This window comes from Chrysemys picta, chromosome 3, assembly GCF_011386835.1.
Source record: "Chrysemys picta bellii isolate R12L10 chromosome 3, ASM1138683v2, whole genome shotgun sequence".
NCBI classification, from domain to species: Eukaryota; Metazoa; Chordata; order Testudines; family Emydidae; genus Chrysemys; species Chrysemys picta.
The window spans coordinates 24,867,164-24,881,006 of record NC_088793.1 but is presented as its reverse complement, the minus strand read 5'-3'; the positions used below and the strand labels follow the sequence as shown (position 1 = coordinate 24,881,006).

General features: G+C 37.3%; 1 protein-coding gene across 10 annotated transcripts in view; it reads right to left on the bottom strand.

The window, feature by feature from the left end:
- The window catches only part of WDR35 (WD repeat domain 35), a 79,062-nt gene that overhangs the window by 54,620 nt on the left and 10,599 nt on the right, over positions 1-13,843 (bottom strand). For 6 of the 10 annotated variants that reach the window (XM_005297316.5, XM_042848689.2, XM_005297315.5 and 3 more), the window contains exons 3-9: positions 12,096-12,167; positions 10,855-10,947; positions 8,882-9,010; positions 7,347-7,480; positions 5,041-5,206; positions 3,964-4,109; positions 1,203-1,328 (exon numbers count right to left, since the gene is read on the bottom strand). In XM_005297316.5, the coding sequence (XP_005297373.1) occupies positions 1,203-1,328; positions 3,964-4,109; positions 5,041-5,206; positions 7,347-7,480; positions 8,882-9,010; positions 10,855-10,947; positions 12,096-12,167 (866 nt within the window). The remainder of the gene's footprint in view (positions 1-1,202; positions 1,329-3,963; positions 4,110-5,040; positions 5,207-7,346; positions 7,481-8,881; positions 9,011-10,854; positions 10,948-12,095; positions 12,168-13,843) is intronic. The other 4 variants (XM_042848690.2, XM_065587634.1, XM_065587630.1 and 1 more) reach the window with 3 other exon arrangements.

The window sequence follows — 13,843 nt, the reverse complement described above, 5'->3', positions numbered from 1 at the left end:
CGGGCCCCATGCTTTGGGGGGCCCCGCGGAGGCCGCCCTGAATCGCCGTACTCTAGGGATGGCTCTGTGTGCATGTTGAGCGGGGGGGCGCAGGGCCGGCCCAAGGGGGTGGGGTTAGGGAGCCAGCGGGGGGGAGGGGGAAGTTTGCAGTCATATGCTGCATCTACAGAAGAAAAATTCAGATCCATAATTTACCACCAGTGGTTGCAGCAGTGGAAATGGTAGGGCAGACAAGGCTAGGGTGACTATCAATGAAAGCTAGCCCCGTCAGGTAAAGTTTAACTAAACAACAATAGACACACCTAAGCCCTGTCTCAACTGTAACTTCCACCCTTGCTACAACTAGTGGTGAAATTTTTCAGTGTAAATAAAGTCAAATATGCTAAGGATGGGTTACATTTTTAAAATAAAAGCATGGATTTTTCAGAAACTGATGGATAAGTTCCTTCCCTCCCCCACCCCCGCCTCCAAAAAAGGAAGCTTCCTGCTCCCCAGCTAGCCCTGACGGAAGCGCTAATCACAAACACTAGCAAATTCTCATCTAAGTAGTCATGAAAAATTTAACAAACTCGTTTAGAAACAGATTTATCAAAGTGTCTTAAAGTGCAATAATGATTAGAAAAAGAGTGCCTGTGGAAATGACACTGCCATGGTGTGTATTTATTTCCCATTAATACCTTCCGTATTATATTTGGTCAGTTTAGAAATCAAAACATTTTGGACTGTCAGAACTCCAAGCTTAATCTGGCATGAAAAAATTAAGCTGCATTCTTTTCACTTTGCACAAAATCAGATCATCAAAACTTAGTTACACCTCTACCTCGATATAACGCTGTCCTCAGGAGCCAAAAATATCTTACCGTGTTATAGGTGAAACCACGTTATATCGAACTTGCTTTGATCCACCGGAGTGCGCAGCCAGCCCCTCCCCCGGAGCACTGCTTTACCGCATTATATCGGAATTCGTGTTATATTGGGTCGCATTATATCGAGGTAGAGGTGTATTTTGTTGATGACACATAACACAGAACAGAAAATAGCTTGCTCTACTAGCTGTGCATTAATGACTGTAATAAAAGGTATGTTTGGTGAGAAGGGAGTGGATATATGCAATAACAAGTTACCATTTTTACATGTATATTTTCTGATAATAACCATGTTTTAAGATTTTCCAGTAAATCAAGTGCTACATTGCTACCTACCTTGTAATCTGGCCGAATGTTTGCAAAATATATAAAAGAATCAACAGCTAACCCAATCTTCAGTCCACCTCCCTCCCAGGACAATGCTGACATCTGCTTGCCAGGAACTTTCAGTGTACGCAAATGCTAAAAAAGAGAATATTTAAAATATACCACAGAGTTACCAGCACTACCACATCATTAGAGACAAATGGTTAGACATCTGAGACTAAATCCCACTCTTACTTACACCAGCAATACTCCATAGTTACAGTGATCACAGAATTGGGCTCTTGTACTCTTAGGTCTGGTCTATACTACCCGCCTGAATCGGCGGGTAGAAATCGACCTCTCGGGGATCGATTTATCGCGTCCCGTCGGGACGTGACAATCGATCCCCGAATCGGCGCTCTAACTCCACCAGCGGAGGTGGTAGTAAGCGCCGCCGACAAAAAGCCGCAGAAGTCGATTTTGCCGCCGTCCTCACAACGGGGTAAGTCGGCTGTGATACGTCGAATTCAGCTACGCTATTCACGTAGCTGAATTTGCGTATCTTAAATCGACTTCCCCCTGTAGTGTAGATGTACCCTTAAACAGATCATAAAAAGAAATAAATTTAATTTGCATTACCATAAGGTATTATTTTGCCTTCACTGCACTGTTTTCTTGTCAGAGAGAGAAACCCACAAAATTTGCAATATATTACTCATGCATAACTCAAACTCACAAAACTAAATATTAAAGCACGAATGAAAGCATACATGTATCTTCTTTCAGTCCACAAGTATATGCTATTTGAGCCACTTTTTAAATAAATAACTTCCCATTAATAACTCAGTACTGACATTTGACATTTCTCAAGAATTTGGTTTATCCTGACATTATAATCCTGTTTATCACAGCAGCCGATTGAGATGTTACTTCCAAGCACAATTGCTAGGACAAAAAGATGACAAATTTAGTAATTTGTCTTGATTTTAAGAATATCCTCATCATAGGTATACATACAATCAATTTTGTATCAAAATTCTAACATACACACACAATTATACTGACATCAATAATAAATCCTTTCCAACCTTGTTAACTCTTTCCCTTCCTCATCCCTATCCCATCTATAAAAGCCACAGGGAGGAAAAAGAAAGTTAAATGTCCAGTTATATCTTTTAATTGTTACATAGAAATAAATCATACAATTTATAACAGATGGTAAATTAATTCCCATTTTGCAACACGGTTTGAAGTTATAACCAGTAAACCTCTTGACATTCACAAGATGCCACATTTCATATCCATATGATTCTACAGATTGACTATGGCCCCAGTCCTGCAGACATGTATGCAGGTAAAAAAAATTTACACACCACTAGTTCTAGTCTCTATATAAAGTTACTCACGTCTGTACCTCTACTCCTGTTTGTAAGTTTTTGAATAATCAGGGCTCTAGTATGCTTTCATTTTATGTTCTGGCTTCTGTTGAACAGATTGCCAACACATCTGAGCCTGATTTTCATGCCTCAGCCTGGCCTACTTTTCGAGGGCATAACTTAGTGCCCAAATTAACTGAAGGTGCAAATTTTACTATTTATATGACTAAGTGTCCGACGGAGGGTGTAATACAAGTACTTAACTATGTAAGTCCAAAATATATTGCGGACATAAATTACACTCACAAAAGAGAGGACATTTCCTGAAAACTTGAGCCATTATCTGTGAGTGTTTGAATTAGTCCAACACAATTTTCCAGAGACCTCAAAATTAGAATGTTTACTTATGAATATTTCTGCATTAATCTAGAATGCTGGATTCAGTCATGAGATTTCAGTAATGAGACTAGCAAGCATAGACGTCGGTTAAATTGTCCCAAAGATTTAGGCACTAAATATTCTAAGGTATGGAACAACCCTCCTCCAGAAATCAGGATGACACTGGATCTTATCAATTTCAGAACAAAATGTAAGACACATCTCTCATTGTTATAAACTTATCAAAACTATCTTCAGAACTGGTTTGGCCTTCCTTCCCTATAAGAACTAGAAATTTCCTCATATGCAAATTACATCTACTTTACATAATTTTGTTGATGCTCAAATATCACAATGGCTAATATCTCTGTGTCTAACCTACTGTGAGAGCAGCATCACCAACAAAAAAATCTAACACCATCACTTAGAAGGAGGAGACTGGGTGGGTGGCCTGGCCTTAAGCTCTAGCTACATCAAAGGCCTTCATTGTGGGAGGGGGAAAGCAAGAGCAGGTATAAAAGACTTTTCGGCCAGATTACTAAAAGTATCAGTTAAGCACCTAAATACCTTTAAAAATCTCTCTCTTTGACAAAACTATGCCCCCGACACACATATGAGGGTTAAGTACAATTTATTACTGCTTCCAGAAGTTTCTGGGCCAATGGGCTTCACAAATGTCAGGTACCACTTACTGAGTTTTACTGAATTTGGCTCATACAAATATAGCTTCAGCATAGTATATTAATACTGTGCAGTAATAAATTCACACAATGAACTTCTCGAATCATGATGATCAATACTGTTTGATAAGTACACTACCCATGCAATTAGTAGACAAATTCCCTACAAAAATAATATTTAGAAGACCTCAATATACTCTTAATATATTCAAACTACAGTGCACTTCCGACACACTGATCATAGTTTGGGCAATCACCATACAAACAAAATGTATACCAAGGTTGGTTGTTGGGGTTTTTTAAACCAGTGTGCATTTTACATCTGAAGTAGGATGTTAAATATATTAAATATTTTACCTCACCAAATGGAGTGTAGAACTGCACAAGATTTACATCTTTATCCTGAGTAGTTGCTTTTTGGAAGCCTGCCACAGCCAACACACTTCCACAGTGGTTCCACTGGATACTCACTACATTCATACCAGTGTCAATCAAAACAGGGTCTAGTTTTTAGAAATAAAAAAGTGTAAACAGTGTAAATACAAATTTTGGACAAGAATGGCTCAGTATTCAGTATCCCACACCTGAGCAAAAAGGCCATCAGTTCAAGTTTAAGGTACAGCTGAGTTTAAGTTATTCTAGATGTTATAACTAAAGGGTCACATGCTGTTACTTCTGTAGGCCACGTGTATTGCATACACCAACATACTCCTTGCATTTGTCCATTACCCCCACAAGCTCCCTGTGTGCTACCTTCCCATTCTCCTCTATTTCAGGGACTCCCTACCACACCTATCCTCATGCCAGGAGCAATGTGTGCTACTCCATTACCCCGCCCACCACATACCAGAGGTCCTGTGTACTCCCCCATTGGAGTCCCCCTGGCATATGGCAGAAGGCATATGTTCCCCCATCCCTCCACATGCCAGTTGTGCTGTGTCCCCCCACGTTCTCCTCACTGCATATAATTCTCTCCATTTCCCCCCCACAGCAAGGGCACTGTGTGCCCCTTCGTTCCCCCAATAACCCCTTCCTTACCATGGCCAAAGGTCTGTGTGCCCCCCATAGCAAGGTCTCCTATTCTCCCACTATGCCAGGAGTTCTGTGGGAGCCTCCCATTCCCCCCACCATTTCTTTTCTTCCTGTCTGGGGCTGTCAACTGGTTCTTTGATCTATAGAAAATCACAGAGGTGGTTGAAGCTGCTGGGTCAGCCAAGCAGATGCCAGGGTTTCCATGTGTTCCCCATTTCCCCCTTATGATTTTCACCAAAAATCAGTATGGTTCTGGCTGTTGATGCCTTGAACATTCCCTGGAATTTTGGAATTGATGAGATGCAGCATTCAAAAGTTATGGCATTACAGACAAACAGAGAAATTTCTTCAAGTTGAGAATAAGACCTCACTTTGCTCGGCTAAAAAGAAAATTGTACTTACTTTGGTCATTCTCATGTCTCATTATCTGGCATCTTCCATTGTCAAAACAGATAGCAAGGCAAGGGCAATCTTGCTCAGTATAACCCTCTGTACCAGGGTACCAATGTATTCCAGCAATACTGAATGCTCCAGTTACATTCACCAAACAATTCAGTTTCATTTTCATCTAGAGATGGAATTGTTTAATCATTTAACAGATCTATCACATATTTGACTAAGCTAGCCATAAATACAACGTATATTTATACTAAAATCTTACAAATTATTAGAGCTGGGTGGGAAATGGTTCTCTCATCCCAGGAAAATTTTCAAGATTTCAAAAAGATTTCCCCATTCTGATTCAGGACAAAAACTCAAAATCTGAAAAAAAGAATTGGTTCAGGTCAACTGATACTGATTTTGTTTTGATAATTTCAAAATGTTTAATTTAGATTGCAATCTTTTAAAATTATTATTAATTTTTAACTATACATTAACTTAGACTTCAAACAAAGTCATTTTGAACCAAATAAAGGAAATTTTCATTTTGAAATGTCAATGGGGGACATTTTGACAATTTCAAAAACATTTCTCCCCCACCCCCAAATTTACTTCTAAATTGGAAATTTGTCAAAACCCACCCTGACTCTTTCCTGATGAAAGCTTTGGTTTAGATGAATCAGCATTTTTCAACAGAAAATTTTCCACTCAGCTCTACAAAAGGCACCCCATTTGTTTAAAGTTTGCAGATGTTAAGTCTTATAAAATAGAAATGTACTTGCAAAGTAATTCAAGAGAGAACTGGAAAAAGCTAAGATTTTTATATATTTGTATATTTGCTGTGGGGGGGAAATGGAGAGAATTATATGCAGTGAGGAGAACATGGGGGGACACAGCACAACTGGCATGTGGAGGGATGGGGGAACATATGCCTTCTGCCATTACAGTATGTTTTCAAGAGTCACCCGGGCTCACCCTTCCCCCATACTCTCAACAACATGAACTTTGGGTAATAAAGAGAAACAGTAAATGTACAAAAAAAAGACTCAAAACATCTGGAATTGTTTAATGCCTTTTCTATACTAGCAAAAAGCTACACTGATTTTGAAAATGGTTTAGAGCATACTCCACATTATTGCTCCATGAACAAGATGGGAGGCCTTGTTTGAGTAACAGATGCTAAACAATGCTAAACCAGAACCATGTTTGAGACTAAATCGCAGCTGGATTTGAACACGGTGCTCCAAAATGGTTATCACAGAGTTTTAAAATTGCATAGTGAGGACACAAAGAATGTTACCCACTTTTAAACACTCACAAATGGTAATAGGGCTAGAGATTGAGAAGGGGTAGTAGATGTTTACCAATCCCTTCTTTCAAGGCTACTGCTTTTTCATCTATTTGCATCTGACCTCTTGTAGTTATATTCCTTTTATTTGATTTTTCTTTTAAAAAAATTGATTTTTTTTTCTACAGAAGAATTATTTTAAGTCTTTTTGGACTTTTTTTTTTTTTAAATGGGCTCTTCTCTTGATTGATGCACCCACTTAATTATGGCAATAGGCTGTCCATCAGGATGGACAATTAGAGGATTTTTCTGTACTGGGTTGGTGCCTAAAATGTAATGGTACACATTCCAAGCGTACCAAAAAATGAAGTCTATGTTTTTGTAAAGTTGGCGCTTTGCTACTGTTAAATATTTTCAAACAGTTATTCCTGTACTCCACATAACTGGAAGATCAAACTAAACAATGGCAAGTAAAATACACACTGACAGAAACATAAAGCAATAGTATACATATTTATTTTCCTTCAAGGACTTGCTGATGAGATATAATTCTTTTAAGAGCTCTAATTTAATATACTAAAATTCTGTCTCACTGCTAGACAGCATGGTGGAAAAATGAAGTCCTGTTTGATGCCTAAGATATGTTAATATTAGTACTAATGATGCATTAGCTTCATTTCATTTACCTAGCATGTACATAAATGTTTTCAAATTTCTCTTTTAAATAGTGGATTGCAAGGCAAAGAATGTTTTAATTGATGTTATGTTAATTTAGCTGCTCAAAATAATGGTGTATTTAAACTTTATCAGAATATTTACATTAGAAAACTTGATAATGTAAAAACCTGCATAAAATCAGAATAAGAAGTCTTCACATAGGACCTTGTGTAATTCTGAAGATTCAAAACCATCAAATTAATAAAAGATTATAGCTACTACTTGTAAAGTATGTCTGTTTTAACTTGTGATCTACAGTTTTATATTAAAAAAAATTAGATAGTTGACACATATACTATACAGTACATAACTCTGAACTTACAATAAAATTCCCTTGGTTGTCATAAATATGAATTTCTCCGTTTGCCATTCCAAAGAGTAGAATTTTGCTATCTGAGGACCATGCTACATGGCACAGTTGAGAACCTTTCAAATCTTTCCCCCAAATACGATTACCTGTAAAAGAAAATTATTAAACTTAAGAAACATACCAGAGAATTGAAAAGATGATGCAAGTTACTCAGATGCAAAAAACTACATAAACAGATAAAGAAATTCAAAGTTACAGTTTCCACAGTAACTAAGTCAGTGATGTCTATATTGAGGCAGAAAGTTTTGTAGTCTGTTACTGTGGGAAACATAACCTTGTATGTCTCAAGTTTTGCAAAAGTAAAATTTCAGACATAGAGAGTTTGGCTGTGGTTTTTTTTTTAAATAAAGAAAAATAAACAATGAGAAATATGCATGTCATGCCTTTAATTTCAATTACATGGGATTATGCATTCACATAAACTACTTTTTGTTTATTTCAGTATATGAATATCCAGATACGATACATACATATGGAAAACTATTCACAGCACAGGTTTCAATTAGTAAGGAAAATGAAGAGTTTGGCACATGCTATTTTCACACTTTATCAATTCTTTACTTCTCAACCAACTTTTCCAGAACTTAGCAAAACATTCATTTCTCAATTACTATAATTGTGCAAAATTTGATCTTTAGAAATTAAACCATTCATGGTTATCTAGACACACACAAAAATGGGGTGTAAAAAGTATGGAAAAAACATCATTTTTCCGTATTCGGATAACTTAAGCTGAATGGAATGTTATCAGACTTCAAAAAGAAAAGTCACCACTGGCTTGAGAACAAGGAACAAACATTTTTTCATCAAGGGTAATCTTTTTCTAGGAAAAAGTTACAAGTGCCTGAAAATAAGTTCTTAGAATAAATATGTTTTCAGAACCACAGCTATATCATCACTCTTGCCATACCATACATGGAAAGCCAGACATTCACTCCAATTAGAGGATCTTAATTTGGCTTATGCAAGTTTTCTAAACTGAATTACTGAGTGAAAGCTACCCAAATCACCAGAACACCACATTAGTTAACAAAACTAAAGATAATCCAGCCTGTGATAAACCCATGATGACAGCCTCCATAACCTACTTCTTAAATTTTCAAACAATCACCTTAGTGCTTTCTTCTATGCTGCCCCTTAGCTTGGGAGGAGCACCACATAGACATCTGCAAAACTAATGCATTATCCTTCTTCAAATTCCCTCCTTTAAAGCCTCCTTTGCTCTGATGACTACAAAAAACGTGGCTACAGTTAGGCAGCTGGTGTGCTGAGACCACTGCCTATCATGGTGACGAATACTGTCTTATCTGTCTAGAACCATCTGTTGTCTCTTGTCTTATACTTAGCTTGTAAGCTCATTGGGGCAGGGTCCACATTTTTTGATCTGTGGTTGTACAGCATGTAGCACAGTGGGGTCTTGGTACACAATTAGGAATCATAGGTGCTATGGTAATACAAATAATAAATAATAATAGTAACAACTTTACCATCCACTGAACCAACAATCACAGCCCCATCTTCGTACACAATACAAATCTTTTGTCCATCAGCATTCCAGCTCATACTTCGAACAACAGATTTATTTCTATTGTTGATCATCTCCTCATACCAAGCACCTGTTATCAGAGAAAGGATTTCAGTTGTACCTTTCACTTTTCAATCCTTTAAGTGAACTGTGTTTATTAGAAGTAACCCAAGATATACTCAGATGTGGCTAATCATTAAATGTCACATTACAAAAAAATGCAAATAGCATGATAATGACATTCACAAATGATAATAACTTTGAGAAGTGTTACAAACATAAGAAAGAAGAACGAACGAATACAAAGGAATATAGAGAGGTTATAAATATAATCAGGAAATAAAATTAGATTTTGTTTATCTGAAATACAGATATTCAGCAAAAGGGAGAAACTTGTGAAATAGTAATGAAGAACAATACCTGAGGTGAGACTTGACAGAAAATTAGATATGACTTTGCTATGTGATATGGCAACAAAAAATGGCCAATGTAGCATTGGGCTGCACACACAGAGGTGATGTAAAACAGAAAAGAGAGGCTATGGTTCCCTCTCTGTAAAACACTGGTGAGGCAGCTCTTAGAAATTATATAGGCACACATAAGCCACCAATCACTGCAGTGTCCACTGTGTTGAGGCATAAGCAGCTCAGTTCCAAAAAGATATTGACACATAGAATGAAGTTCAGAGAACAGGTACTGGAGGGCTTGACTTGTTAAGATGTACAGGTCGGTCAAATGACAACAACAGGAAGTGTAAAGGCATCATTACAAAACAGCAAATATTAGAAAGTGCAGACACCAAGGACGGACAATTAGTAAGGGCGGCCCAAAGAAGTAAAGTGATCAAGTTAAGAAAAGAGAAAATGCAGGATGTCTTTTTAAAATAACTGAATAACTAAAAATTTACCTAGAGTGAGAGCTATTACATTATGGAATAGGTTTTCCAAGGGAAGTAGTGAAAACTCTACTCCTTAAGACATTTAATAGACAATACATAAACAACATACTATAGGAAACAATTTTCTTTGACAGGGTAATGACCTAAATGACCTAATGACTATTTTGCGGCATTGATATACATGATTCTGCTATACTACTAAAATTAATTCTAGGCAACATAAACCACCTGATTTGATGCATCCAAGATGGAGAACTGAAGTGATTCTCTACTCCTCTACTAATTTGACAAAGGACTCTGCTCTTCAACAAAGATTTTTTTCTCTCTTTCTCTCCCAATATATGTGTGTTCATTGGTTTGTTTTGATATGGTTGCTTGTGATAATTGGTGGACTCCTACAACTGATGTATTTTTAAATTGTGCTGATGCATATGGTTTTAACAACTCAAATATTAAACACAGAAGATGAATACTATAAATTATACACTACTTAGTTATGACAATGCAATAAATTCATGGAATAATTCTAGGTTCTGTAGAAAAATTACTCTAGTCTCTTGCTCTAGGCAAGGCCTAATACCTCCACTAGTGTGTATCTTTTCTGCATTTACTGTTATAGCACAAAGAATTATTCAATATTAATTTCTAAGACTAAACCTGAACCATTCTATTGTATATTCTTTGTATGGTTCAACAGGTTTTCTGCAAATATGAAAATGTCTGTTTGGCTATTGAGAAAAGTGAATAATAAGGTTTCGATTCTTTGTTCTTGAACAAAAGTATATGCTTGAAAACTGAGATCTTTTCTTAAGGCAGTTCTGGAAAGATGACTTCATTCTTTATACGGGATTACACTATGGAAAATGTGTACAATTAAGCCCGGCTATTAAACACTTGTAAACTAAGAACTTGAAACATACTTTACACCTACTTTGAGCTTTGGAACCTGCAATTAAAGTCTACAGAGATACATTATTCAATCTCAAAACCACCCACTATGGTATATTACCCAATCTCAGATTTGTCCCAGACAATACCTTTATACAACATCCACACAATGATGAGCCCATTTTGATCACTGGTTGTTAGCTTTTGATACTGTTCATTCCAGGTCACCACTTGCACAGAACCTGGAAAATTATATAAAATTCACTTTTTAAACTAATCAGGAAATGGTCTAAGATAATAAAGATTATTACATCCTTTTTAAATTTTCAACCACACTTCTATGGAATCTCCTGGCTCTGCTGATTTTGATTCTGCTTCTTCAGCCACTCTTTTTTGTGACTGGCCATTAACGCTCTTCTTTTCACAGACCTCTACTGCATCGTTCCCACCTCTTCACCTATTTTACCCTCTTCAGTCACAGTCTCTCCAAATGCAACCTTAGATACTACTTCAATGAGAATAAAGCCCAAATCTGTATCCTTTCCTGATTTCTGTCCTCTTCTCTGTTTCTGCCTGCCCCATCCTCATCAACTCCTGGGTCATAATAGCTTTCTTCAGGTCAACAGATCTAATAATTGGCATTGTACTAGAGGGAGATTTTCAAAGGTATAAGTGGCAGTTAAGGGCCTAATCGCTATTTGTGCATTTGAAAATCTCCCTCCTTATTACAAAGAATATCCTGCTCACCACTACTTCATCTGACACAAATCTCACAATTGCTCCTACTCTCATAAATGTAGGTGCTTGATTGACCTCAAATACCAAACATCCAACAGGCCTCACTTCCAAATATTCACAATGAGCAAAAGACTGTTCTCTGATGTTATCTTAATAACCTAAAACAGCCTCTCTTTTTCTTAAGTGTACCTAGTAGACCCCATGACTCTCTTCAAATTCCACCTTTCATGGCCCATGACCCTTTCTAATGGAACAGTTCAAAGAGTATTCTCTTATGCTTCCAATTTTCTTATGCTCATTCTCTTGGCACTGAAATTTTGCCATTCTACCCTTCTTCACTCCTGTCCTACAACAACTACAAACCCTATTTGTATGATGTACATATATGTAAACTGAAAACTGCCATGGCGGTGATAGGAGCCCATTTAAATACTTATTTCCTTGGATTAATTAGTAATAGTAGATGGCCAAGCCATTACATGACTGATATTTATATTGGTAATCTCTATTCCAGTCTTATAATAGGAAATGGCATAACAACAAAATGATTTTATCAATTTTATAACAGACTATTAACAGCTTGTATTTTTACTCCAACCTTTAGATTTTTAAGTTTTAAATAGATGACAGAGTAGCATAATGTAACTCTTACCACTGTGACCTTCAAGGGTCTGATTCATTGACAGATTGCTAGGAGCTGCAAGTCCCTTTAATTTAGCTTCATCTAAACAAAAATAAAATAAAATAATAAAAACTGTTTGTAATAAATGAAATACATTGACCAGTACATTTGGAATCAGATCTTGCAATCCTAACTCATGTGGCCAATCCCATTGACTTCAATAAAACTACTCTCAGAAGAAAGTATTGCAAGATGTGGACCATTCTCTATCTACATCTCACTGTTTGTTAGCTGCATCTGCGCTCGCCCCAACTGCTCCCCAAGCTCAGACTCTCATCAAGATCCAGAGGCTTGAAGAGAAACCAAAGCCAACTCTCTTTGTTTATTTTCCATTTGAAAAAGCACAAGAACTTGAAAAAGCCTTATTATTTCCTTTTCCTAAAATTTACTTATCTTAACTTGTAAAATGCACTTAGCCTGCTCTCTAGGCTCCACTGTATAACAGAAGAATGATTAACAATAACCAGAGCAACATAAATTGCATATATGACTTACAAATATATATGCATAACCTTTACTCCTCAAGCTACAGTTCTATTTAAATAGCAACATGCTGGCCAGCAGTCAATATTCATTCAGTTTAAAAAGAGTGAGCTACTTGGATTGAGTTCATATCTGAGAGAAATCTACCTAACAGTTTGATAATTCATTTCAAAATAAATGTACTAGTCAGATTATTATTTATTTGTTAAGCACCAACCATGTGCTCAGAACTGCACGGGTACATAACATAAATAGACATAGGGTAGGATTTTTAAAAGTACTTAAGTGGATTAGGAGCAAAATCTCATTGACAAAGATTGGGACTTGGCACTTAACAAATAAATAAAAATTTGACTAACATTTATTTTAAAATGAACTCTCAAACTGTTTAACAGATTTCTCTCACATTACTTAGGCCTGAACAGTGGTGCTGGAACAAATTTTTATAGTGGGGCTGCTGAGAGCCATTGAACCAAATTGTAAATGCTGTATATAATGGAAACTACCTCAAGAACGCTCATGGTGATCGGGGGAGGTCCTGGATGACTGGAAAAAGGCTAATGTAGTGCCCATCTTTAAAAAAGGGAAGAAGGAGGATCCGGAGAACTACAGGCCAGTCAGCCTCACCTCAGTCCCTGGAAAAATCATGGAGCAGGTCCTCAAGGAATCAATTCTGAAGCACTCAGAGGAGAGAAAACTGATCAGGAACAGTCAGCATGGATTCACCGAGGGCAAGTCATGCCTGACTAACCTAACTGCCTTTTATGACGAGATGAGCTGGATGAGGGGAAAGCAATGGACGTGTTATTCCTTGACTTTAGCAAAGCTTTTGATACGGTCTTCCAAAGTATTCTTGCCAGCAAGTTAAAGAAGTATTGGCTGGATGAATGGACTATAAGGTGGATAGAAAGCTGGCTATTTTGTCGGGCTCAATGGGTAGCGATCAATGGCTCCATGTCTAGTTGGTAGCCGGTATCAAGCGGAGTGCCCCAAGGGTCGGTCCTGGGACCGGTTTTGTTCAATATCTTCATTAACGATCTGGAGGATGGCGTGGATTGCACCCTCAGCAAGTTTGCAGATTACACTAACCTGGGAGGAGTGGTAGATATGCTGGAAGGTAGGGATAGGATACAGAGGGACCTAGACAAATTAGAGGATTGGGCCAAAAGAAATCTGATGAGGTTCAACAAGGACAAATGAAGAGTCCTGCACTTAGGATAGAAGAATCCCATTCA